Source organism: Calonectris borealis, chromosome 6, assembly GCF_964195595.1.
Source record: "Calonectris borealis chromosome 6, bCalBor7.hap1.2, whole genome shotgun sequence".
Lineage (NCBI taxonomy): Eukaryota > Metazoa > Chordata > Aves > Procellariiformes > Procellariidae > Calonectris > Calonectris borealis.
The window spans coordinates 19,722,943-19,750,764 of record NC_134317.1 but is presented as its reverse complement, the minus strand read 5'-3'; the positions used below and the strand labels follow the sequence as shown (position 1 = coordinate 19,750,764).

At 39.1% G+C, this 27,822-nt stretch overlaps 1 protein-coding gene across 1 annotated transcript in view; it reads left to right on the top strand.

Moving 5' to 3' along the window:
* Positions 1–426: 426 nt before the first annotated feature.
* The window catches only part of LOC142083846 (dipeptidyl peptidase 4-like), a 40,516-nt gene continuing 13,120 nt past the window's right edge, over positions 427–27,822 (top strand). Inside the window, exons 1-19 of the mRNA XM_075153892.1 lie at positions 427–432; positions 527–611; positions 8,615–8,713; positions 9,271–9,365; positions 9,485–9,559; positions 11,554–11,606; positions 11,708–11,780; positions 12,963–13,083; positions 13,502–13,662; positions 15,461–15,564; positions 19,060–19,195; positions 19,344–19,388; positions 22,101–22,205; positions 22,312–22,379; positions 22,565–22,618; positions 23,102–23,226; positions 24,192–24,239; positions 24,734–24,832; positions 26,880–26,949. Coding sequence (XP_075009993.1) covers positions 427–432; positions 527–611; positions 8,615–8,713; positions 9,271–9,365; positions 9,485–9,559; positions 11,554–11,606; positions 11,708–11,780; positions 12,963–13,083; positions 13,502–13,662; positions 15,461–15,564; positions 19,060–19,195; positions 19,344–19,388; positions 22,101–22,205; positions 22,312–22,379; positions 22,565–22,618; positions 23,102–23,226; positions 24,192–24,239; positions 24,734–24,832; positions 26,880–26,949 — 1,622 coding nt within the window. The remainder of the gene's footprint in view (positions 433–526; positions 612–8,614; positions 8,714–9,270; positions 9,366–9,484; positions 9,560–11,553; positions 11,607–11,707; positions 11,781–12,962; positions 13,084–13,501; positions 13,663–15,460; positions 15,565–19,059; positions 19,196–19,343; positions 19,389–22,100; positions 22,206–22,311; positions 22,380–22,564; positions 22,619–23,101; positions 23,227–24,191; positions 24,240–24,733; positions 24,833–26,879; positions 26,950–27,822) is intronic.

Genomic DNA, 27,822 nt, shown 5'->3' with positions numbered 1-27,822 from the left:
TGCTGGTGTTATCAAAGCTTTAGCAGCGTTTGAAGGCATTTCACTTCCGGGACCTCTGCGTGGCCGTTATCTGATTTCCTACAGAAATCCCTTCGGTGTCAAAGGTCCCTCCTCTTTAATGTACAGCTATGTCACCGCGCTCCAAGTGTTTGAACTGAAGGAGAAACCGCAGCTCAGAAAACAACACGCGAAGCTGCAAAGCCAGCACGAAAACCGAGCTCTTGGACAACCCCGCTGCCTGGCGCTGCTTGCTTCCCGCAGGCGGCAGCCGCCCCCGGCCCCCCCGGCGAGGCGCCCAGCGCCGCTCGCAGCGGCAGCCCCCGGGGGCAGCGGCAGGACTGCAGAGCCCAAGCCGGCAGCTTTGCTCCGCTCGGCTCCTGCCCCCAGGGCAGCGGCCCCGCCCGCTCCGCTCCGCTCCGCCGCGCCATGAAGGTGGGTGAGGGTGAGGTAGAGGGGGCGGGTGGGCGGCAGCGGACGCCGGCGCTGCGCGGCCGCGGCTGCCGCCTGACGGGACTTCTCCTTGCAGACCTTCGTGAAGTGGCTGCTGGGGATCCTGGGGGTCGCCGTCGTCGTCACGGTCATCGCCGTGCCCCTGGCTCTGCTCACCGGCGGTAAGTCCGCGGCGGGGCCGGGAGGGGAAGGGAGGGCGGCGGGGGGCTCTGCCGGGCTCGGGGGATCCGCGGCCGCGACGGCCAGCGCCGCGGGGGGGGAAAGTTCTGCTGAAAGTTTGTGCTTTAGGGAACAGGGTTGATAGAGCTGGAGGTCCTGGGAAGCGGGGAGGTACTTCGTCAAGGTGTCTCACCTGGGAGATTGGGGCGCGGGAGGGGAGAGTTAAAAAGTCCCTTGAGTCCCGCGTGAGCTGAGAAAATACTAGTTACAAGCATTACCGTTTTCAGCACTTTCCTTTCCTGTTGCAGCTGAAGGCTGTAGAACCAGCATTAAAATGCCAGCTAGTCAGTTTTCTGGGGTGTATTGAAGAGATAAGATTATATTCCCTGTAATTTGCTTTGTTTGCACAACTTTTGGTAACGTTATTGAGTGAAATTGTATACACAGCACAGTTACAGAGGTCAGAAAAGTAGGAAGAGATTTGGAATGCATTTTTGGACTCTGATCGGTTTGTACTTTCCAGGTTGTCCTTGTAGCTCTGGATGTTAATGTGAAAGAGCATTAAATCCTCATCAAGCAATGCATTGCTTCCAGCTGGTAGGGCAAAGCTGCAGGTTAATCTCTTTTTGCGTTCTTACGATTAACAGCTGAACAGTCGTGATATGTAGAATTCAGCACTGCAAACCCTAAGAAAACAAAGGTTTCCTAGACTAGACCTTCTGTTTGTGAGGTGCACCCCAAGAAGTGCAAAGACGTGTATGTTGATCTTGACAGTGTGTTCAGAAATGTCTTGCTTATGTGCACAGAAAGTTCTGGTGGGTTTTTTTGTATGTCAATTAAAGAGGCAAAGCTTGTCTCACTAGTGTTCATAAGGCATAATTTACATTAAACTTTTTTGCAATTCAGCTCTGTCATTATTAATATCACAGTCATTAAAAACTAGATTTTCAAAGTCCAGATATCTGAATTACATACGTTCTGGGCTAAAACTTGCATCAGTGGATGCTGACTCTCTTTTCTGTTATTTTTGGGCAGCTTTTTGCCACTTATCTCAAAAAAGCAGATTTTTGAGGTGGCAGAAAATGCTCTTAGTTTCAGAAGTTGGGAAGAGTAAGAGAAAGGGTCTTGATAGCTTATCAGATGCATGTGTGCAGACATAACACCTAGTGTAAGAATTATGTATTATAGTATGCAGGCCTGAACTCTGCTGAAGGGTTGGTGCTTGTCTACCTTAATGCCAATGCTCTTTTTTATTGAAAATCGCATAGGTTTTCTTCTTTCATAAATTGTAGCATAGGAATCCTTTTGCTGTAGAAATGACTGCAATTTAGAATCAGTCATTGAGCATATAGTAAATAGATTTTATTTTAAAGAAACACTTTGGTTGGATGACATACAGAATACCACTGTGCTGTCAGCCTTGGCTTGCGTCATTTTGCTTGTAAAAGAGTAGGGCAACGTGTCAGTCTTTCTATTGTTGGCTCAGATTAATGCGTGGGAAGTTACCTAGCACACCCAGGTAGTTCGCTAGGTCCCTCTGGATAAAAGAAGGACTGAGATGGAGAGGTCCCAGTTCAAAAACTTGAATTCCTGTCTCTTCCCAAATCATGCCAGCAGTAACATCTGAATAACAACTGTGACCATTATAGTTCAGGAATTGCAGGCTGCTTTTGAATTTTTGACTGAAGAGTGCTAAACAAATGTTTTCTTATAGCTGAGAGTGTACAGGTGGTGCACTTATAATTACCCCTTTATGGGTTAGAGCACTTAATCACTGGCAGTTTGATTATATGGCTTTTATGAACAACCTCAGGGCATGCGAGTCGGCTGAGGATGCCTCCTGGGACAGTACAGATGCTGGACTGAGTACAAGATGCAAGGTGGCAAAATTGAGGGGTGGTGAGGAGGAGGAGCAGCTCACATGACTGTAACTATGTGAAATCAAAGCCTGTTGCGGTAAAAGTCATTGTAATTGCAATCAAGTCTTTATTTTGTCCCAATGGTTCGAGCATTGTGCAGAGAGTGAAAACGATGATTATTGATACACACAGACGATTTTGAGTTTGGATTTCTTACCTTTGGCCTGCTTCTCCCTGCCATACTTCTCAATGTACTTTCATTTCATAAGCTTAGCAGTCAGCAGCACAGAATTAGTTTGATAAATGGGCTCCAGTGCTGTGAAAGGTGGTGAAATTTTGCCACTCCAGAGGAGTTCTGGCTTGTTGGCTGGGCTGTTAGGCCTGGCAAGTGGAACTTGCCATTTAGCATGGAAAAATACTGCAGACTTAAATTTGCAAAAAGGTTCCCTAATTTTGGGTGCAGCCTTTCAGTATTTACCTTGAGGGTCTTCAGCCAGAACTGTGTACAAAATTCTATACTTTTTGTTTATACCCACTGCCTATTTTGCCACCTTATTTTATATTTAATAATCACATGGGGCTACCTGCATCAAACAGTTTAATCTCAAAACAGCCTTGGGGGTTGTATTTGAAGTCTGTTGATGAAAGCATTGTTATGCTTTAAGGAGCTATTCAAGAGGTGACTACAGTAGCAAGTGGTTACCCTTAAAGCATGAGTATTTTCTAAAAAAATTGTGGTCTCTCTGCTCATGATTCACTTATCCATTTACTTATGCTTCTCCCATTTTTTTCTCCTGTAACTTTCCATGCAAAAGGCAGATTGAAACATCCAGTGGCCATACACCATTACCCCTACTCTAACAACAGTTCTTGTTACGGCCAGCTGGGCAGGAGGGCCTGGAGTGAGAGGAAGAGTAGCCAATGCTGAGAGCAGAAAGGAGACAGTGCAGTTTCTAGTATCATTCTGCTGCCATGAGCAAGTCACTAGCAGCCTCATAGAGGGGGTCCTATACAACTGTCTGGTGACAAACCAGGTTCCTTCACTCAGAGGTCTAATTCTCCAAAGGTGAGATATTCACTGAATGAGAAGGCCCATCGCTCTTGTGGTTAGATGATACTATGCATGAGCTTCTGTGGTCTTTTGGTAGAAATGTGCCTAGAAGAGGTTGGAAAAGAACAGCAGGTGCTGGGGAAGTTAATGACCTTAAGGTGCCTGAGGGTACCCTGTGAGTCTGATCCCTAACTGATGTTGGGTATTACTAGTGGCTGGTAGAAAGCTATCATAAATAGAGATAAGGGTTACTGGCAGAAGTTCAGTAAGTTCATGTTGTCATCCTGGATTTGAAGTTGAAGAATGTTGGGACTGCTGATTCAGCTTCGTGCTTCAAGGACTCAAGAGAGGTGAGGTTGCAGATCTTCCTCACAGCCATGTTAATGTGTAGCTGAAAAGAAAAGGAAATAAAAGTCTCCAAATAGCTCTCATCATTGTTCTGTTGGGGATGGTCATGTCTATAGTCTTCCCCTATTTATCCTATCTGCATTCTGTCCTGAACTAAGCAAATTTGTGACTGGGTGGTGTGGAGGAGTACCTATTGCCAACGTAACACCCTGCTTGCAACTGAACAGTACGTTTAAAACACAGAGAGGCTTCTGGCTGATACACAACCCTTGTATTTGAAGACCTGTGCCACAAGATGAATGAATCTGGTAGCTGTGATCTGTCACGGTTTTCTTGGGAATAAGGGGTCCTGTATTATTCCAGTTTCTGAAAGGCATTAGGTTTAAGGGTGTTTAGGGAGAAAGCCAGAAAATCTTTAAGGGAATTTAAATCTATGGATCAGAAATTGATCTTTGAAGTAGAATCTCCTTGAATCTAGATTCAAAAACTAAGGTTTAGATAAGAATCTTGACTCTGTGGGTTTTTTTAGAGAACCATTATATAAACGGTGAGCAGTAGTAGTTAATTCCAGTAACCTAGCTTCAAAGGACTTTAATCAAAATCATGGCTGAAATTCTCTCCAAAATTGTATGGCAGATACAGCAGGTTAATTACCATGTTGTGAGTATGCTCACAGCAGTGTTTTGGCTTGAATGCGACCGTTCTAACTATTCTCTTTTCACCATGTATTCATGCACCTTGCTCTGCATTACAGGATCCTTGTAGTCTTCATGTTACGTGTGGATATATTACTTTTGTAGCTAGTAGAGGAAAAGATAGAGAATGGAAATGTTCTCCTGCTATACGTCCTTGACTCTTGTAACCGTCATTTAACTTGGTTATCTACCTTAATTCAAATGTTGAGTAATGTAATATAAAAAAATTTACCAACAGTGGATTGCTATCTGTAGAACACTTTTGCTATTTTCATTTCCTTGCTTTGCATGAGAGAGGGCAAATTTGAGAGGGACTCCGGAGCTGTGGTTACAAAGTTAATGATTACCTCCCTCTGGGGAAGTCTCTGCAGCCCCAGAGAGTGACGCCTGGGTGAACTGTCCCGGGAGGTGTCACGGCGCTCACCCCTTGGTTATGGTCTCTCCTGGATGGCCAGCATCAGCCACTGGAAATCAGATGGGATTCTGGGTTAAGTGAACCTTTGGCCTGACCCAGCAGAGTCATTTTTACTTTCTTCTTTGCTGGAAATCCATTTCTGTGCTCTAATTGTCACATATCTCAGGCAGTAACTGGGGTCTTGAGTGTAGGGGGGGAGTGGTTTTGAGTGGTTTTTTACATACGTTGGAAGAGAAACAGTGAAGAAGGAAGGTTTGGAAAAAATAGCCTGAAACGTCACTTACTTTTCTGACTACTGAATCAGTCAGCTTTTCCTTCTTGCATCCCTCATGCTGCTCCTAAATTACGTTCTCAGATTGCAGACCATTCTCGCTCTCTTTCTGTTGTCACTTCAAAATGGCGATACTCATTCACCTTTTCTGATTTTTATCGTTTCTCTATCCCTTTCTTTCTCATTATTGCTGAGCATCATGCTTGTACTCGTCTTTCCCTTGTTGTGATTCTTCCAGTCTCTCTTGGTAGTGGTGAACATGCACTTCAGTAAAGCTTCCGTTATTACTGGTTTTATAGTTTTCCATCTCTTTTAAGTTGGCTACATAATTTCTTGCTCTTTTTTATTACATATGGAAATTAATAAAATGTCCCTTGACACTGGGGAACAAACAATACATAGACCAAAAGTAATTGTCAACAACCGGAAATTTTGGTATGGTGATGTGTCAGACCATACACCTTACACAACAGTTAACTGCTTATTTACCTTACACCTACAGAAACCGACTCAATTTTTCTCTTGAGAAAGGGTTACGTATTAAAAAAAAAATCCAAAATCGAAACAAAACTGTTTATCAACTTCATATGAGTACTACTTGCATAAAAGGTTAAGAGCCTTCTTCCCAGAAGGACTTACTAAAGTTTTTGCTGTTGTAACAGGGGTATTATGATGTAAATATTTCCAGTATATCATTATGACAGTGGAAATATGTATATGCTGCTGGGGGTGAGAATAGGGTGGAGAAGAAGAGCTAGTCATTTAGAGTTTAGAAAACTAAGTCTGTATCTGGAATAGTCAAAGGAGAAAAATAGCAAGAAAATTCAGCCTTCACAGCCTCTTTGAGGAACCTAAGAGTGAAAGAAGCTGTTTTGCTAAAATATGAACATACGTTGACCTGTATCCAATCTTCAAAGCCAATAAAATGCTCTTGAATGTCAACAACTACTTTATTTCGTGACACTTTTTTTCCAAGTGGAATCTGAACAAGAACCAAAATGCAGAATTCAATGTACGTTGAGTATCTTTGGTCGGTGGCATAATGTGGATAAGTAAGAATATATACTGGTAGTGGCCTGTCTCGCAAATTAAGAAAATACTTCAGCTAGAACTTTTATGACTATACCCTTACAGCCTGGCGTATGTTTTCATATTCAGTTACTATGTGGAAGGTGTTGACAGAAAATGAAATTTTAATTTTATACACAGCCAACAAATCTTAATAGTGGCCTGATTTTTAGTAATGAGACCTCAGCAAAATATGTATGTCACCAGGGGGAGAAACATTCATCAGTTTGGAAAAATCCCTAAACCTGTTCATCAGCCACCTGTCTTAAATTGCTCCTCCTTTTCCAAGAGAGAATTTTGTTACTTTCTGAAGCCCCTCTAATTGAAAATGACACTTACTCAATTAGAAAGGAGAGAAGTGATATTCCCAAGTAGACAACTGTGCATGAATATCAAATGCACACTTGTTCATAATCTATCAAATTAAATATTCAGTTAATACAGAATAATTAACCTGAGAAATTAATATTCTCATGGAAACTTCATGAGCAAGAAGTAATTTACACTAGTAATTTTTTAGAACAGTCAAATTTCAGATGGAATTGAGCAAGCAATTTTTTTAACCTCTGCTGAGCATCTTGGACTAAAATCATTGTTTGTTGTGGCTCTTGACTTTTATTGCAGCAATGACTGTACAGTTTGTGCTATATATATGCAATGTGCTTATTGTTTGGAAAGAAGAGTAAAAACTCTAATAGCTGATATAAATATCTTCCTGTCGTGTTCCAGATGTCACATGTATTTAACCTACAGAAAGATAACCTGCAAAAATTATTGTCAGGTGCTTTTCTGTGTGTCCCCAAGGACTTCGCACTCTTCTTTCGTTATGCTGAAGAAGAAAAAGAGGCTGTCTGTTTAAAAGTATCTGAAAGACTAGGACTCTCAGAATTTATTGGGGCAGGTTATTATCTTGACTGATCAGTCACCATGTCTGTACTTGAGTGTTATTATCAATTGTTTTTATCCTAGGTCTTTTGATTTGATTTGTAGTAACAAAAAAGGAATGATTTAGCCAGTTGAAATAGAAATTGCTTCCCTTCTGGACTGTGTGGATTTGTTGGAGGGTAGCTTATAGGTTTCCATTAAAAAAAAAAAAAAAGGCAGAGGAGGAAGCAGGGAGAGAATTGCACATCTGAATTTAAAAACTGTAGTCTTTGTTTTCAGAGGAGAAAGATCACAAAGACTCACAAACCAATTTTTATTATTATTATTATTTGAAACTTTCAGACTTTGGAAAGAGTAGCTTGTGCACTGCAGCCAGTAAGAAAGAAATATTTTTCATAGAAGTTGACTGCAGTGCACTGGAGCTGATGGCCAAACTCATTAGCTTAACTGGGTTCAAAGTTTCACTTAGTCTTTTCATAGTAACCCAGTTACTTGGCTTTAATTTTGCAGTCAAAATAGTAATGCTGCAGTACACATTAAGATAGCTTGGTGAAAAACACGTCCAGAGGGGGATAAATATTTAACCAGTTATTTCATCATAAGCTTATCAGTAAGCATTGGTGATTTAATTATTTTTTGAAATTAGACCTTCCCTGAAAATTTTACTGATCCTCAGATTTTTTATTTGAGACATTTCTGAAATTTGAGTTTAATGGTAAGCAAATGATTCACAATGGAGGGGTTCATGAACAGGAACAGTATTACGCAATATGTGATAAAGTACAGCAGCCATTTTAATTTTAGGGTATCTTTCAAGGTCTGTACATCTACTCACGTGGATGCCACATTTCATTCCTCTGGACAACCTTGCCCATCCACCACTCTCAAACATGAGCATGTACGTCTCTGCTTTGCATGATCCACCCCACAATTGATGTCTGATGCAAATATTAGCAGTCAGGGCTCTGCAGTGAAGCTCCCTGAGTGAGCATAGGGGGGAAAGGCACCAAGATCACGTCTTTTCAATTGTTGAGGAGTACAAGTATGCGTTTCCTGAGCTAAGAGAGCCAGAGGTCTTCTGTTTATTTTTGTCACTGTCAAAAAGGTATTTTCGTTTACTGAAAAGATAACAGCTCTTGTGTACCGTAAAGTAAAATACCAGCCAAGAAAAGGCATCTGTAATTTTAACATGAGTTTGTTGAGTGATCTCACCGGTACTCCTTTATTTTATGCTTGAATTTATCTTGCAGTAAAGCTTTAGTGCCTTCTCACTGCTAGTACTTTAGAGCTGATTAGCTAAAACACATCAATAACCAGCAACAAAAGACCACTTATTTTAGTAGTCAGGTTAAGAAGCTGGGGTGGAACAATTTGCAGCAACATCAAAATCTCTCTTCTGTCTCTTCCTTTCAGAAAGTACCTCTGAGCCTGATTCACGAAGAACATATACTCTACAGAATTACTTGAACAATGACTATAAGTACAGGACACATAATCTGCAGTGGATTTCAGGTAATTCATTTCTATATACAGCATGAATGTCAGGAAAATGTACTACCTTCAGTAAACATGTATCTTCATGCTGAGGTGACTATCCTGAAAAAAAAGTTAAATTATTTAATGGTGCCATTATAGAAAGGTGCGTAGCTCAAAGAGTTGTGATTTTTTTTTTTTTTCTTTAGGTACATGCTCATGTTTATGGCAAGCTATATTCTCCTACTGCTAAAAGAGCATACTTACTTCTATGTGCTTTTGTGGAAGCATGTTATACTCTGAAGTGTGTCAGCTTCCTGTGCATCACGCTGTCAGGGAACAGGGAGGTACAGGGCACTTTTGAATATGCCTAGTGCCCCAAGGGAAAGAGATGTCAGAAGGCAGAGGCTGTGAGCCCCAGGACTACATTTTGTGAGCGTTCTAGTGCTGTAAGCATCCTTTCACTACATAAGTGGGAAACACAACATTGACCAGATTTTTGCATTTTTTTCCCTGCTTAAAAACATAAGGGGAAAAGAGAAGTAACTGATGAGCATTTGACTTGTTGATTATTAGCAGCTCTCTTGTTCTTTTAGGAAATCAGTATCTTCACAAAACAGCTAATGGGGACATCCTACGTATCAATGCTGACACCGGAACATCCTCAGTAATCTTGGCGAATACCACATTAGTACGTTGACTTATATATAATATATGTAGACGTTGGAAAACATACTGAATTTAATATTTTGTTCTGCACATTTCTTTGGAGTAAGTGCTTAATGTGTTCCTTTTGCCCTTTGTTGACAGGATAAATACAAGGCAACCACAGTTATATTGTCTCCTGACCAAAAGTTTGCTCTTCTGCAGTACAGCTATACAAAGGTACAAGTGCACTTTACTTCTGTGAGGATGAAACTGGGAAATAAAGGTTTGGGAACAACTGAGGGAGAAGGTGGTCTTGAAAGTAGAGATGGCAGAGGCTGAGAGAGTGTGAGGGTAATGTAGGAGGATGGATGAATGAGATGGATGTCTGCAGGGGAACAGTGAAGATGAGCAGACAGGAGAAGAGAGGCTGGTGGTGTCTGTGAGCTTGGCAGACGAGATACGACTGCCTGAGAAAAGAAGCTGGGTAAAAAGTGGATGGAGAGATATCGCAAGGAGAGTGAGGCTGCATGGTTCATCTGGGGAGACAAGCTAGAAGAGTGGATAGGCATGGCTGTCCAAGTAGTTGTGTGGGTAAGGAGAAGTGATGAATAGATCTGCTTGTATACATATGCTTGTACATATATGCTATGTATATATATGGTTGTTACATAGTGGTGTTAGGACATAAGAATTTAAAACTGAAGTGAATGAAAAGCAGCAAGTGCTTGTAAGAGAAGGCTGTCCTCCTGTGCTTGGAGTGGACTTGGGTGTCCTTGTTCCCTACTGTCAGCAAGCACGTGAAAAACTTCCAGCATAATGCCTCATCCTGGCTTGGTGCTGAACCATGCAACGAAGGTCAACCTATGTTTATGCCAGCTGGCATGAAAACCTGGCTCTGTGTGCCACTTGAGGACAGTTACAGAAACCTAATGGAGGCCATAATTTGCCTTACAGTGTGTGCACTGAGAAGCCAGTAACTTTGTTGTTGTTGCCTTTTTTTTTTTCCTAGAGAGCTGCCTGTTTTGTTTGTAAAAAGCTCAGTGCTGACTTGTGCAGTGTACAAATACTCAAGCACTGTGTCACTGAGCTCTGTGTACATGTTCTGGCTTTGCAGTCCAAGAATGCCTCGCAGGCTGCGCCAGCCACAATCCATGCACTCAGTCATCAGTTTTTTGCGGTTTTGGCTTCCTTGCTAGGTACTAGTAAGCCAGTTACCTTTTGTCTTTCTGAATTGTTCAGGATTATTTGACTTTTCACTGCATCATTAGTGGCCACAAAAAGCCTTATATTTTTCTAGCCACCCTAGACATCCCCTCTACTCATGATTTATTGCTCTACAGTATTTTACTTGTTGCAGTCATTAGACTTAGTTTTATTTTAATGCTGAAGCAAGATCTTTTAACCTTTATATAACGGTGTGATTGAAAGTTACATTATTATTAATCTTTATTGCAAGAAAATGGAGTAAAAAAATGAATCATGAGGATGTAGACACTTCTTATGTAATAGCCATCTGGTTGTGTAGTACTAATTTATTGTTTTATATCTTCATACAAATCTTCAAGAACCATCATAGAAGGTAGCTTTATTGTAGTATGTCAACACCGTGGGCTAAATCAAACCTCTTCAGCCCCACGTAGTGAACACATTTAAATGTGTCTGCATTATCATCATCATCATCTTTCTCTCTGTAAGTGCCCACAGAGTGATACAGACTTCTAGAGGCAAGTTTCTGAGAGAAAGGGTTTATTTTTGTGACAATATGAATGGGAATAGGTCACCCTGGAACTGGAGGAACTGCTACAGAAATACTGCTGGGACTTGTGAGGACTACTAAACAATAAGATGCCAAGTTAGATAATACAGCATGGAAAATGAGACAGAAAACCGCAAGTGTGCCAGTAAGGCAGAAGGAGGAGGATTAACTGTGCACAGCTACGATAGTCTGCCGTGTAGCTACAAGGATTTCTGAAAATCTGCAGCATCTCTGGCCTCTGTATCTCTGTCCTTAATCAGTCAGTGGCCTCTGTCATTTAAGTGATGACCCCAGAGGGGTGGCGATTCTTTAGTCTTTTCTTAAACCTTGAAGAGATTTGTTACCCTTGTATGTTCACTGTGTTCTATCTGTCTTAAGCAAAAGCGTGAGGAGGGTTTCAGAGGTAATTCAAACTGTAAGAGACATGAATCCTGGTGAAATTTCTTTTCTTAATATTAAAATAATTCTTTTGCAGTTGTGGAGGCATTCCTATACAGCTTCATATCACATCTATGATTTCAATAGCAGGTCAGTAATTTTTGCACGCGAGACATAGTTTTAAGGTTATTTTGCAGTGAAATGACATTTCACTGATTTGTCTTAGCTGCGTTTTGGTTTTGTTTTTCCAGTTCTATCTTAGATGACGGACTACTACCTAATGATACGCAATATATATCCTGGTCACCTGTTGGTCACAAACTGGTTAGTAAAGATAAGTGAAACCTACATAACTTACATAAACAGTCGTGAAACATGACATGAAAGCTCACGCTGTCTGTACCCTTGAGGTTTTGGGACTTTCCTACCGTGGATAAAGTAGCTGAACTAGTTTCCAAATTGACTACTGTTGCTCGAAAGACTCCAAAATCCCTCTGTGTGTTTTGGTTTGTTCTTGAATGAAAATGCATTCCTGAAAGTAGTAGTGGCCCCAGTAGTCTCATAATGCACAAATGCACAGGAACTTCATGTTTTTACAGACAGTAGCTCATCCCTTTCAAAGGTAGCAGCATTACAGTTGTCTACTTACTCATCACTGTGATTTTTATCTGCTAATTACACCGTAAGCAATGAAGTGTTGATGGATGCATGTAATGGGAATTAGAGGATCAAAATCTCTGTTGTACTCTTTCCCACTGTCCTTTTCTTCCTCCTCTCCTCCCCAACCCATGGCAATCGTTACAGCCACTGTGTGCATGCGTGCAAGGCTTGTGCATTCCCTGTGGTAAGCGTTGGATCTGACTAAAGATCTATCACAGGAGAATGTGGTGTTCATTTATTCTTATTGCTTGTAGTATAGGTATTATAGAGCCCAACCACAGAAGCAAAGGATGTTCGAAAGAGCTTTCTGCATCGCAGAGCGAAGCTCTGGAATAAAACTGTGTTGTTCAGTTGTTGGAGAGAAAAACCAGGGGTCATTAGAGAGGCAGGCAGGTGCCAAAAACTAGAGGAGTTCTGAGCGCTAATGAAGAAATGCACCATCTTTGTAGGTCTATTAGCAATGCTGAGACCCCCATCAATGTTTTACCAAAGAACTGATAATTTTCTTTGAAAGACAAATTAGTGAAAAACAACGCCGAATGAAGGAAAGGTGTCTGAGGACACCTTTCTCAACAGAAAATGAATAGCAGTGTTTTCAAAACTTGATACAGTAATCATGTCATTTATCATAGTTGATTGGTTTTTGCATCTAGACCTGAAGTTACGTTGCTACACGATTTGTATTAGTAATTCAAGTTTGTTAAGTATCAGTGATGTTTGGTGAAATGCAACTTTCAAAGATAGTTTTTGTCATCTGATGTAAAAGTAAATTTCCCACTAGGTGAGGCAAAGGAAGGAAGTAGGATTTATTCTAACAGTAATTGTAATCACAATGATGTTTTGCAGGCATATGTTTGGAAGAATAATGTTTATATAAAAGCTTCACCAACAGCAGAACCTGTGCAAATCACTAAAAATGGAGAAGAAAATAAAATTTTCAATGGAATACCAGATTGGGTTTATGAAGGTAACTATATCAAGCATATTTTACTCTGCATTATGATGTAAAAACTTTGTTTTATTGTAATTATTTTGTTATAACTGTTATCTCATTTCTTATCATTGAAAAGTTCAAAATAGTTTAAGTCTGTATTTTAACAGAAGCATGCATCCTTATCTGGCTAGTGTGAGGATCTAAGAATGGAAATGAGTTCGCCTAACTTGCAGCACGTCACTGGAAATCATAGTGTGTGAATTAGCTTCATATGATAGATTATAAGCATTGATCTAATGTCTCATTTCAGAACCCCGACGAACAGTCTGCACTTTGGTATCTGAACATCAATTTAAAAAAAAAAGTCCTATGAAAAAATAATGAGAACAGTACCTAGAATGGAAGAGCCAAATTATCAATTATAACTTAAACGCATTTTCATCTCTTTCAGAGGAAATGTTTGGCACCCATTCTGCTCTGTGGTGGTCTCCAAATGGCACTTTTGTGGCATATGCAGCATTTAATGATACAGAAGTTCCTCTTATAGAGTATTCCTTTTATTCTGAGGACACCTTGCAGTATCCAAAGACCATTAGAATCCCATATCCCAAGGTCTGTGTTATTTATTAAACATGGTTGTTCTGCAGTTTCATTAAGACAGTAGTCTCATTTAATCAGTTTCTGCTAATGAAAATATTGTCTGTCTCTCCTCAACAGCTTGCTATGATTACTCTTTCTGAAGTCAACAGCATCTGGCAATGTTAAAGTATTTTATTATCTCCAGGGGAAAGCAAAAAGAAAAAAAAAGTATGATGTAAGGTTTTGTTTTTTCACCAGAAAATTTTGAGGTGGCAAGTAGATGAGGTGGCAAGAGACAAAAAAGCTCTTAGGGGATTGAAGTTGGTACAAAGCATTTGGCAGACGTACATTGTGTTAGGGTTGTACGTGGTATTGATAGTGGAATCTTCTTCAACTAATGTAGCATTTTTAGTTGTTGGATGAAGGGGAAGAATCTGCTGATGGAGTTTCTTTGCCCACACCTAAAGCTCTTCCAGTTTTAACTGAGAGGGTGAAGCCTTCAGTGCATGCAGCTCCTTGTCCTCCCCCTTCCTCTCCACATGACGTTGTGCCCACTGCTCGTGGCACAGCTGGCACTGGACTAAATGTGTGAGAATCAGAGTCCAATATGCTCCAAACAGGTTCTTTCAGATACTCTGCATGTGGAGGGTTTAATGTTTAATACGTTAGATTTACCTGTGTGAAGTTATTTGACATTACATGGGATTTTGATTTAGCAGAGGGATGCAGCAATGCACTTAAGACACAATAAAGAATTAATTACACTTAGAGTACAACAATTGCACTCTCCTGCTGAATCGCAATACAAACGTGGTTCTTATTGCTGGTCTCCATAATATGCACACTGACACGATGCTGGGCATCCCCACTGCCGGGAAGGAATACCTGGGTTGAAACTAGGCCAGCTCAGGAAGATGTTTTCACAGTTTTGATTAACCGGGGCAGAACAGCTGATAGAGCCAGCTGATCGCTCAGCTGATGCAGCTGTTTGTCTGGCGTAAGAGCCGCCCTCCAGTGCTCTTTGTGCCAAGTTCAGCTTTCTCTGCAGCACTGTGGTCAGTCGCTCCCTACCCGTCCCAAAGCTTCAGGAGCACATGGCCTTTGCCTCTGGAGCCTTCCCCAGAGGGTCACTGGTGCTCATGGGGAGCCGCGGGGCTCACTGACAGCTGCCCTCAGCGTGGTGCCTCTGAAGAGACGTAGGTGTGGAATGAACTGCCAATTTAAATTGAACCTTTTATTACAAACCCCTTTTGTTTGGAATATTGCTGACTTCTGGAGATGGGTCAACTACAGCTACCTAACTGTTACGATGAGGCTTAGCTAGTTAACTTGTGCTTTTAGAGGAGGAGCCCTTGCTGTCAGTACCTAGTAGCACTACATTAAAAATAGGGGGGTACGTGCTGCAGTCACAGCTTTGATTGGTGTATAGGCAGCTATTATATGATCACTTAATGTAAGGTATCCGTTTCCACGAAGAAGCCCTTTTCTGTCTGTTAGCAATGGATTTGATTCATGCTACTGTGTGTGGCATGTGGGATGAGATACGGCCAAATACTGCTTTGGGTACAGCAAGCCCTATGTAGTTACAAATGTTTCTAAATGTAGTAGTCTTTCTTATCTAGAAATACATAACTAACACTTTCATATAAAAAATTACAAAGGATAATTTATGTATGGATCTTAAGAACTGCATTTAGGAACTTGTCTTTTCACGAGTTTGAAGTTGGCTGGTTCTACCTGACTGTAGTAATTTCTTCGTCTATAGTTTCAAACACTTATTTCACTAAGAATATTCTCTTTTCAAAAGTACAATGAAAAATTTTATTTTTAGGCAGGAGCTAAAAATCCAACTGTGCAATTCTTTATTGTGGATACCAAATCGCTTCCTCCTTTCCGCTCTGCTGAAATTTCTCCACCTGCAGAAATAAAATCAGGGTAAGACATTTTGGTTAAATGTTTGCTTGTTTCTTTCGGTGGGAGAGGAGGAGCTTTTATGTGTGACCACCCTATATTCAGTGTATATGGCAGTTTTTCCCAGTCATGTGGCTCTGGAGGCAACAAGATTTACCAGAGAAAATCTGCACAGAGATTATCCTCCTAGTGATTATATATAGATGGCATATTCCATGTATGTTATATTCAGAATGTGACAAGTTCTTGGCTCATCACATTCAGTGGAGTCTAACTATGGTGAAGTCATTTCACAGTACAACTTTAATATGAACAAGTTTTGGTATAATCAAATTATAATATATGTATTCCAATTCACTGAGGAAAAGAAAAAACAAAACAAAACCTAAATGGTAAGTGAAGATTTGATTTCATTGGAAGCAGACTGCTTGCTAAGGCAAGGTATCATGGTCGTCTACAGGTTTATACTTAAGATGTTTGTTTTCTTTGGAAACGTGGTGAAAACCAGCACCTCTCACAGTAAATGGAAAATTGTATTTCTCAAAATGCCACTGGAAATGCACAACATGATATAAATGTATTTTGTAAAGAGCAGCTAAGTTGATTTAAAATGCACGCATATAGAATTTGGTATCTCAGATCTTGGGTTTTGTTTTTTCTTTTTAACAGTATTGTGGAAATTTTTAGTGGTTTGCACTTGCAAACATGATGGGTATGGAAGCACAGGTTATACTGATAAACTTCAGAAAAAACAAGAGAGGTCTGTCAGCTAGTGCATAAAACCAGCATTTTGTACATGGTGGCCAAAAAGCTATAGCTGGAATATCAGTGCTATTCCGTTTCAGTCCTCGCCACAGTGTAACTAACATCTCTATGTTAACTGAGATACGCAAGTTTTTATGAATATGTTGTTCTTTATCCTTTCTCTACAGTAACACTGCAATAGCTGGGTATTACATAGCTGTTGTGCACTGGTTTTCTCCATAATTTCAGTGCCTCAGAATTATAAGCCCCTTACGTTTTGGTCGGTTCTGGTTAAGCTGTCTGCTGTCTTAGAGTTATGTTTTACCTTTTGTTAACACCTAATAAAAACTCAACAACGCTGCTGTGTGACCTGGGGAGAATAACCATCATCTTTGTCTTCCATCTTTGTACCCATCTGGCTAACACAGGCCTGAGTTAATGGACTTAATCCATTTTTAAATGAATAACACTCTGTAAGTCAGGATTAATGCAAAGATAAATCAAGTCTTGAACGATGAGTACAAGGATCAAAACTTTCTCTTTCTCCCAGCGGCTGATCCAGATAATGGTTAAGCCTCAGCATGTGCATCCTGCAAACGTTGAGGTGGCCAGAACGAGCCTTGGGGAATTTTGCAAGAGCAAAAAAAAGTGCATGAGTAGGAAAAGGCAAGTGACGTGTAATGTTGCTGTCAGGTAGTCTTGCTCCTGGAAGCACAAAATAATGAATATTTGCACAGATGTATATTTATACCACTGTATGACAGGAAAGGTTAATTTTTGTGGTGGAAAATTCTAGTTTTACTTCCTTGGAGCTAAATTTTCCGCAAAACTAAGGTTGACTTGGTGGCGTACCTCACCCCACCCACCTGGGTGGGGATTTTGAGGGGCAGTGCCTCTGCAAATGGTTGCCCGTTGCTGCACTATGCAGAGCTGCTTGTATGAGCACAGTTGTACCCCCACATTTGAAGGGGGCACAGCGCACTTCTGTTTCAGAGGAAAAGTTTTATTATTTGTCAAGGAAAGCTGCCAAAATCTGGAATGGCAGTGCTTTGCCATGTAAGATGGTAGATGAAATTTTTGCACAAATGACCAGCATGAAATCCATACAGCATTTAAACACCACTTTTAGCATCATGGGTACAGGGGGCTCCTGTTGGCTAACAGGAGGATGAAGGCAATGGATGCTTCTTGCCTGAAATGATCTGTCCTAGAAATAAGTCGTCGTCAGAGTAGAGAGCTCCAGACGGTGATTGCAGGAATATCCCTTCTCAGCAGCGAATGAGGAAGGGCAATGCAAAACTACTGTACTCTATACTTGAGTTAATTGCAGCTTAGTTAACATTTCATGGGTTGTTGAAAACTGAAGGTGCATTCCTAGTCTCTATAATAACCTTAAAATATTTATTATGTTATAATAATAGCATAATAAATAACAATTTTTTTGTTTTTTCCTTGTACCGTTCATCTTGTCTGATGGATGATTTATAGTGTCCAGAATTGTTAACTTCTCTCACTTTGAAGGAACAAAAACTGTGGGGCTAATTCCCCTTTTATAAAACAAGGGAAATCACTATTATAGGAACATGAAGAACAGCAGTTTCATTTTTTTTCCAAACAAGCTCCTGCAGGGTGCTTTTATAATATTATTGGTCTAAAATATACTGTTCGAAGCCAGAGACAGTAGCAATTAAATGACCTACCAATTTCCCAGTCAAATATGAATGTGAAAATAGACCTTTTTTCAACATGATTTCTAAACTGTAGTCTAGAAATAAACCTGAAAGTGGTCGGTAACCAGTTGGCATATATTTTTTATTCATCCACACTAAATGTAGTGTTTTCTTTTTCTTTTTTTCTTCCCCCCCGCCCCCCCCCATGATCACGAAGATACTCACTCTCATCACAAAACTTCCCACACATTTTTGTTAACTAACTTTGGGGAAAAAGGGAACATGAACTTGGAACTAAGTCAAATGTGCAAATTCCGGGTAAAAATGTATACTTGCCTTGGAGGGGAGGTTTGTTTTATTTTAGTTCATAAGGCTTCTAGGAGATAGGAGAGATCTAAAATAAAAAAAGACAAGTACATGTAACAGATCGTAATGGTAAACAAAACCACTAAATTTTATGTAGTGCCGTTTTAAATTAATATACAGGAATATTCATGAAAATGATGGTTTTTTTCAGATACTCCAGTTCTTCATGTCAACTAGTTGGTAGTCTGAAGATGAAAATAAAATATTCAAATAGTAATATCTGTTCTTGTTACGATCTCTCCCTCCATTCTACCTAACAGAAATAAATACTAAGTTGAACAAAGATATGTATCACTCAGAAGGTGCTTACAGGCAACCAACTTCATGCAGCTAAGGATAAAATTCAAAAAATCTAAGGCCCATACAACTTAATATTCAGAAGAATTTCCTCTAGATGCACATAGTACAAGATTTATGAACAGTCTGGAGTAGCTATTATTTCATGCATTAGAGGATAGTTATCTGTCTGTTAGAATTTAATTGCAGTCTTTCTGGAAGCGGGTATGTATAAACTATCTAATTCTTCATTGTATGAATGAAAATAATCAAGGCATCTACTAGCAGCAAAAACAATTGGCAAAAAAATGGCACAATTAGGTTTGCATCATTGTTTATTGTTGGAGAGTAGATTGAAATGAAAATAGCTGGATGAATGTCATTCAGTGAATTGCTGAATGCTATTTTATAGTATGCTATTACAGAGAGGATTTTAAATATCTAATGCTATTGCTGTTTTCAGGGATCATTATTTGAGTGTTGTAACATGGGTGACAGATGAAAGAATCTGTCTGCAGTGGCTCAGAAGAATTCAGAATTTTTCAGTCCTCACAGTCTGTGACTTTGAAAGTGCTACTGGAAATTGGTCATGTCCACGGGTAAGAAAAATGAGGTGGGAGAGTTGCAATGCTTGATAAATAAAACTAGAAAGGAGTAGAGTATCTCTGTATGTTTATCTTTGTAGAAACATAGCCTGATGTAAAATAAACATAATTGTTGTGGGATTGTTTGTTTTTTCTTTCTTAGGAAAAACAACGTACGGAAGAAAGTACAACTGGCTGGATTGGCAGAGTGAGTGTTCAATTTCTAAAACTGCCACATGCTACATAACACTGATAATTAAGAAAATTTCATATGAGCCTCTTGCCGGTTGCAATGCCTCTTGTGTGCAGGTCTGATCTATTCACTTGTTGCATTTTACATGTATAGGAAAAAATGGTCTCAAATGGAGCCGCCATGCCACGCCACTCCCGGTTTTAAGCTTTTGTGGGTATGGGGTTCTGAACTCCCAGGCTGGGCTGACAGTGCAGCATGGCTGGAGCATCTTCTGCGACCCGTGCATCATGTTCAGCTTGCCAAAAAGCAGAGTGCTCCTTCCAGACTCCTTTTTAATTCTGACCTACTGCTTAGGTAGCGGTAGGTAGGGGGGTGCGGGAGCTAGGACTCAGGATTCCCTTTGTGCTGGGGGAGTTGTCAGCTATGCTGGTTTGGCTGCTCTCCAGTCTTCCTGCCACCTCCAGAACAATCTAGGGGATAAAATGTATTAAGAAGCATATCCTATAACCTTTGAATTGTATTGGAAGAAAGGCATAGAGGACAAAAGTAATTTTTAGCGTTTCAGGTTGCAGCAAACCATTCCAGGTTCTCCTTGGGGGTTTATTTATTTATTGATTGATTTTCCCCCCACCCAAACTATCCATTGGAGAGAACTGGGGATAAGATACATATAACTGACCAGATTAAAATTTTCATACACTTCTGCCAAACCAATCGCTGCTGTCTGGATGATGCTTTCCAAGCTGCTTCTCAGTCCTTTTGTACATGGTAGAGAGTAGGCACCTAATGAACTACACAGAAGATCTGGGGGAAGTGAAGCAGAGATGCAAAAGTTCAGACTTGGAGGGAGAAATGAGTTTCAGAGTTTTTGATGAGAACACAGAGTACACTTTCCACTCCCGCATTTTCCACACACTGATTATGCTTTAGTCACTAATTCACTTTTGAAGTAAAAAATGAAAGTTTAAAGAAATGCAAAGAGGGAGGCAACAGCAGGGATGAAATCATCCGCAGTATGAAGATGAGAGATCAACCCACCTGCTGTCAAATTTGATATGGAAAGGAAGGCCTTAACGCTGACACATTTTGCTTCTCTGCAGCAAAGGCTTCACAATTAGACAATGTGATGATCAAGCTGCAGACTTTGTAAACAGTTGTGCAAAATGAGAGGGCAAAATGCGAGTCTGTGCCATTAAACTAGGTTGTTGGTTTTTTGTTTCTTTTAAAGAGACAACCCACATCTTAGGAGCTGTTGGAAGAAAAAGATAATCTCACTGTATGATTCCTGGATTTGAGAAGGGAGTGGAGAGTAGGGAGGATTGAAGAGGGGATAGGAAAGGTATATTTATTCCTTTCTTCTATTCTTATCTACTTAGGCGTGATAAAATGACACTTAACTGATAAGGGATTTTTTTTTTTATATATATATATATATATGAGAGATGTATATATGCACATATATGTATATGCGATTCATATAAGTGTAGATACAAAATTAAGTAAATTATATATGTGTCTAAAATATAGACATATACTTCTCTCTTTGTATATATTTATAGTGGTTTTTTCTTGTTTTTTCTTCTTTTTTTTTTTTTTCTTTTTCAAAAATAGGTATGAAATTACACTTAATCTAAGAATGCTCAGAACAGCCTGTGTTACTGCATAAGGCTTCCAGGTCATGAGCTAAGTTAGAGCTTGCCAGTTGAGTTGAAGGAAAGTCACACTTTGAAAAAGCAAGACTGTGATAAGGGAGAAGCTAGCAAAATATTTGCCAGGTTATTTTTTCAAAAAATATTGCTAGGGAAGAAGGAGAGATTATCTGGAGCACATGGGTTAGGGAGACTCAAGTTCATTCATTGCATACTGAGTGACCGGAGGCGAGTCACTTCACCTCTCTGTTTCACTTCCATTTCAAAAATGGGTATAACATCTCGGAGATACAGTGTTGTGTCAGTTGGCTAATTAATGTTTAGATGTTTTGGACATGTATCACAGAGAGAACTTTTAATTCATTCAGCTCAATTTCGTTCCTCTGTTTTTCTCTCTACGATGTGAGGCACATCCAAATGACAGTCAGTAGAAGGAATCCATTCATTTCTGTCGCTCCCAATTGATAAATTAATAGTTTCTTCATGAAAATATTCCAGTTTGGGTTCTCTGGCATTCTGTAATTACCTACTTACTAGAAAAATTTCCTTTTGCAAAGCAGCTTGTTTTCTTTGAAAAAGAGGGGAAATTTTTCACTGTGAAGCTAAAAAAAAATTGAGTTCAAAGAATTTTTTCATAAATATGTGTTTTAAAACAGGAAATTTAAGGAAAACATGTATTTGCAATGTTTACATTGCAATAGGTTACAGCTGCATGTTGGCATTGGACAGAGTAAAACAGGGACTTTAAAAGCAGATGCACGTATTGTTTCCGAAAATGGTAGGAAACCAGGAACACCTGTAGGACTTCAGATTCAAGGGAGGTGGGAGTGGACATCGGTCATTACCAGGGCTAATACTCAGGAAATTCTGCTGCTTAAGGAGCAAGAAAATACTTTAAGAGTGTTTACTTTTAGGGTAATGGCTACAGGTTCTACCTACTAAGTCAGTAGGCAAAAATTTTTGCAGTACGTTCAGTTTTAAGTATTGAAACTCCTGTTTAGAGATATCAAAACGTAAATTTATCATTTTGGTTTTGGAGGTTTTTTGTTTGCTTTAAGACATCTCTCTTGTGTTCAAGTTTCAGCCATCTGCCCCTCACTTTGCACCCGACAATGCTGCCTACTACAAAGTCTTCAGCAATACAGTAGGTTACAAGCACATCCATTACATAAATGGCTCGCAGGTAAGCAATACGGTGTAGGACAGTCACTGCTGACTTGTGTTTCTCCTGGTGATTGAGGAGCTTCACCTTCTGCTTTTTTTCCTTGCCTTTTTTTTCCCCCCTCCAGTCTCCAGTACCTATTACTGCAGGAGAATGGGAAGTAATCAGCATAGAAGCTGTAACCAATAACTTTTTGTAAGTATTGTAATTAAGATATTGATTCCTATCAGAAGGGCTTGTAACAAGGGTCTAAGCAAGCAGGGAGGGAGAAGATGTCATTTAACTCATTAAAAATCTGATCTAAACATGTAAGATAATCCTTTCAATATTGTAAGGTACTGTAAACGTTTTACCAAAACCAGCATGTTTTGCTTTTATAGATACTACATTAGTAATGAAAACGGTGGAATGCCAGGAGGAAGAAATCTTTATAAGTAAGAAATTTTTGCTGCAGTATGAGTAAAATATTTATTAATGAAAAAGAAATTTTAAGAAAAAGCACTGCAAAATAAAAAGACTAGGATGTTTATAGTCTACTCTGGGATCCTATATAGGATATTTAATTAAAATCAGTGTAGGAGTATAAACTGTAAAAAAAACGAAAATATTTTTCTGTAAATTTAGTTAATAAAGGGAAATAGTTAAAAGAAACAACCAATCCTCAAGCAACACACCCCTAAAAAACCACTCATGGTTTTTTTTTTTTTTTTGGCTATGATTATAATTCCAGTATTGATTGAACTCAAAATTTTAAAGTCTGCTTTCTCTGTTTTTTAAATCAATAAGGACTTTACTCCTGAATTTTATCATATTTCATTCGGTCATCTTATTTAAAAAGCATACATTTGTTTAGCATAGTTTTTTTAAAAAAAAAAAGTCGTCTTTCATTTCTGAAATTAAGCTCGTCTACTTTGCAGAGTGCTCTTGGAAAGCAGTCCAAATTCTACTAAATGTGTTAGCTGTGATCTGAATCAAGAAAGATGCCAGTATTATTCTGTGTCCTTTAGCAAAGACACACAGTATTATCAGCTAGATTGTCGTGGTGAGTATATATGGAATTAATTGACATAAACATGACTCACTGATTAGTTGGGTGGGGAAGTTCACTTCATCAAGATCTTGATATGCACTGCCTAACAATGATATGTGTTGATATCATTGGATAAATGCATTGGCAGCGGAAAAACATACTCCCTCCTAGGCTCAAAAGCACCTTGACAAAAATTACAAGGATAAAATTTGATAGTTCTGTCTACCAGTGGGCCTGAAAGAGGCGCAAAACACTCCTGTCCGCTGTGCATCTCCTCAAGAGCTGCATGGGGACCTCTGTCTGTAGAAGGAATTCGGAGACTCTGGGAGCAAGGCGAGCAACAGGCTGGGTAAAGAGAAGTGCTCTATGCGTGGGAATAAATTAAGATAGATAGTGCTGTTCAAAAAAATCCAATGAACGTAATCGTAAGTTAAGCAGTGGGACTGTAGTCTGTCTCTGACCTGTAAGTGCTTGCGCTAGATAGTGCAAGGGATAAATAATCAAAGGGTGGGAAAAATAAAATCTTCTCTAAAATTTCCCTTAAATTGAAATGTATGTTGGTTTTTAAGATGCCAGGATCTTCCTTGATCTATGGGCTAGAAGGACAGACAGACAGCAGAGAGGGAATTTTTCTGTCAGGTTGTAAAAATGGTTGTTTGAAGAAGACTGCTGAGGTCCCCGTGACAAGGCTTACTGATTTCCAAACCATGGTCCACAACACATGGGTAGACTTTGCTAAAGAGTGGAAGTTTAATTCTTCAGTACCTCACAGTCATGTGGTTTGCCTGCGAGACAGTCTGAGTATTTTACGGGATCCTGTGGCTTGTAGTTTGGGCCCTACTAACTTAAAATCCAGCTTGTGCAAACTGGAGGGAAACGAATTCTAAGCTTTTATGAATCACCCACTTCCAATTACTTTACAAGGGTTGTGTTTTGAGACAGCATGCAAACTTGAAGGTTTCGTGCTCTATTAACAGGTCCTGGCCTGCCTGTATCTACTCTGCACAGAAGCAGTGATGATCGAGGTATGGGATTGTCTTAAAATATAGTTTGTGTTGAGCCAGAAAATTGCACTGTAAATTTATTTTAATTTTGTTCTCATTGCTTAGTATAATAATTAAAATGTCAGTTATAAAGGGTAAGTTTAATTTCAGATAATTACTCTGGTATAGTTAACCAGAAGAATAAATTATATAGCTTGGCATACATTTATTCATAGTTTATCTAATATTATTTTACATTGTGCTAGAAAACAGTGAGTAATGTATGACTTATTTACTGGATAATTGTTCAGTTTTTCTGAAATTACATTTAGATGCAAAACAGGGAAACCAGCTTTCTGGTTACTAAATTACTGAAGGAAAACTATATCGTAAACATTGAATCTGAGAGGAAAAACAAAAACTGCAGTAAACTAAGACTGCAATGTAGGTTGCCATCGTCTCAGATTGAATTTTTAAAGTGGTGCATTTGAAAATAATGTATTTAGTCTTTGACTCTTACTAACTCTGTTATTTAGTCCTCAGATACTTGGAAAATAACACTGAACTGGAAAATTCATTGAAAGATATTCAGATGCCTTCAAAAAAAATTGGCTCCATTAGTGTAGGTGAATACAGTAAGTTCAGAAACATGTTTTACCTTTCTCTCCCCTTTTCACCAAGTGCTTCAAGGTCTTCTGCTGAAAAGCATGACGGAAGAGATGGGTGTAGTGGGGGTTATTGCAGTTATTCAGCACTTAGAGACAAGACAAGATTTTTTTCTTTTTTGACATCTCCAATCATTCTGTTTTTTTCTGAAATCCCAAAATATTCTTATCTAAAATATGCTTTTTCCCTAGTGTGATATCTTGATGTTTTCATAATGAAGTCGCTTAACTCCCTTTTTCCTTGATAATTACGTGAAAAACAGAAGTCCCTAACACCACATTAAATAAATTAAACAAGAGGAATGGGGGGTGGGGCACAAAGCTCATAAGCATTGTTGAATTTAAATTAAATTATAAATTCAAGAAGGTCTTAATTTACAGGTACAAGTCCCTTTGGTTTGTGTTAGCAGATGGGACAGTGGAGGAGAAGTTCAGTTATTATCAAAAAACGGACACAGAATCTAAATGGAAAAGTGTGCAAAATCATTTAGGCTTCATTTCAGCAAGATCACTTTTGACTTTGTGTAGGGGAGTATTTGGATTGAATAGTCACGTTCTTTAAAGCACATTCACGCTCCAAGACTACATAGACCTCTGAATACAGACTAGAACGAAATGCTAGAAAACGAACTGCTAATGCTTTGCTAGTGGTGCTCCTCTGAATTTGCAGTCTGGGGACTGAAGCTGTCTTGGTGTGCTCCTAGGCTGAGGAACATCAGACAGACCGGCAGTGGGAGGCCTGGTACCTGTCTAAACTGTTCTTGCTCTAGCCTTTGCTACTAGCTTTTCTCTTCATGACTTCCTCTTGATAATATGAATGAATATCCTTAATGGAATTATGTTTTACAAACTGTATTGAGTTCTGTCAGTCATTAACTGTTCTTTTTGATGCCTCCCTCCATCCGCTGTTACCTTATTTATGTAATAACTCTCTTTATCTTTGTGTTTTCTGTCTTTTATTTCTATCACATTTTTACTAGGGCTAAAGATGAAATCTTCCAGGCAAGATGGAGATTTAAAGATGTTCTTCGTGCTATCAGTTGTATATTCATCTTTTTATTCCTCTTTGTTCTTACTACTTCATCTCTTCAGGGTAAAAGTTTTTGGGTAAGGGGAACCTATTTTTAATGTCACAAGTAGGAGAAATAAATCCATTTATGTAGTCCTACTTCAAGTTCCAAGTCTGCTCACAAACCCGTGTATGTTATCAAAGAAGAGATCCGCTCCTGTGACTATAGAATACACAGATATGCAAAAAACTAAAAGTAGTATTTTCATGTGTTCAATTTAGATTGTTCATTTTTCAGTGTTTTAATGCCTTGCATATTTATACCTGGATAAATTTCTGCAAGACTTGCACTCTGGCTATTACTGCAGTGCAGTCCATCAGTATTGCAGCATCAGTTCTTTTAAAATTCATGAGTGAACAATCGAGCCAATTGGTTTGCAAAACTTACATGGTGTGCATTTAAAATGTTTGGCTAACTCTTAGCCAACTTGGGTGGAAAGAGTAACATGGATGGAACTGGAATCAATGTTGCTTGAAAAATAATAGATATTTGGATATGTTTCTGAGATGCTTTACAAACTGTCATGCAAAGCCTATCTGACAGGTTCAAAATATTTAAAATTTCTTTTTAGTGCTGGGAGACAAATTTGAGTAGAAAAACATTTTTGACCTAGTGTCAGATTTACCACTCTAGAGACTTACCAAGCTTTTCATGTAAGCTTATAATGTAGAATAATGTTACGAGACAGTATGTTGAGTCCCCAAATTTTATTATTATTATTGTAGACGTTCCAGTTCCAGACTTTCTGTTAACTTAGCTGTAAAACATTTAAAAAAAAAAAAAATTAGATTAGCTCGGAACTTTTACCTGTATATATTAGGACAGTTCAGATGAAACTACTTTTTAATTTTTAGGGGGTGACTCAAATGTGCTCTTGTATGAATTGTAATGCATGTCAAATTATTTCACTGGAGAACTGACCTAAGTCAAACTCTTTTCACTTTTAGACCTGTGGTATCAAATGATATTGCCTCCCCATTTCGATTCATCAAAGAAGTACCCTCTGCTCCTTGATGTGTAAGTCTTCAAGTTACGTGGCATGTTGTGTTAATAATCACTTTCATCTACTTCAAATGCTCTTAATAAGATCGGGAAACACAAAACTGGCATATTTTCTAATTACTTCTTAAAGTAGTTTTAAGAGGGAATGAAAAAATGAGGTGTATCCCCATTTGTGATAGATTCCTGTACTATAAGATGATATAATGCTTAACAAGTACATATTTTGCTGGTGGCCGTGAGGCAGATACATTCTCTATCTGATTTAAATCCAGGATGTTAGCATTAGTTTACCTCCTCCTCTGCTCTTAGAGTTCATTAGGAATAATATTCAATTAAATTATATTCCAGAATGAAACCTTGAATAAGCCGTGTATCCTAAAGTTGAAGTAGTGAGTGTGACGTTGCATTTTCTCTGTGATATTTGACTGTCAGCTGGTGTTGGCAAACTGCATCCTGTGGTCAGGATTACATTTGCTGTTTTTTCATAAATTCCAAAACCATGAGCATGTGCTGTTTGGTCCGTTCTTCCTCAAGCACTTCTGTTCATTTCTAACTGGAAATTACTGAAATTTAGCTATTCGTTAAAATAGAAATGTTAACCTTTTCCTCTTTTTACGAAAAGCTGACTCCACAAGGAAACTAGCTGTTAATTGTTAGATACATCTTTATATAATGTAATTTGGTAGCACTGTAATACTTTTTTATATGCCTATTGGAAGTTTTAATGAGCAGTCAGTGCTCTTTGCTTGTTAAAGACTTATTTTGGCTTTTATTCTATTTTTATTGACTTACCTGGGCCTTTGTCAGGATCACCTCTGCTTCATGGTGATCTTGGTATCAGAAATTCCTTCAGCAGTGTCAGGATCCATAGTGTATAGAAACAAAGCT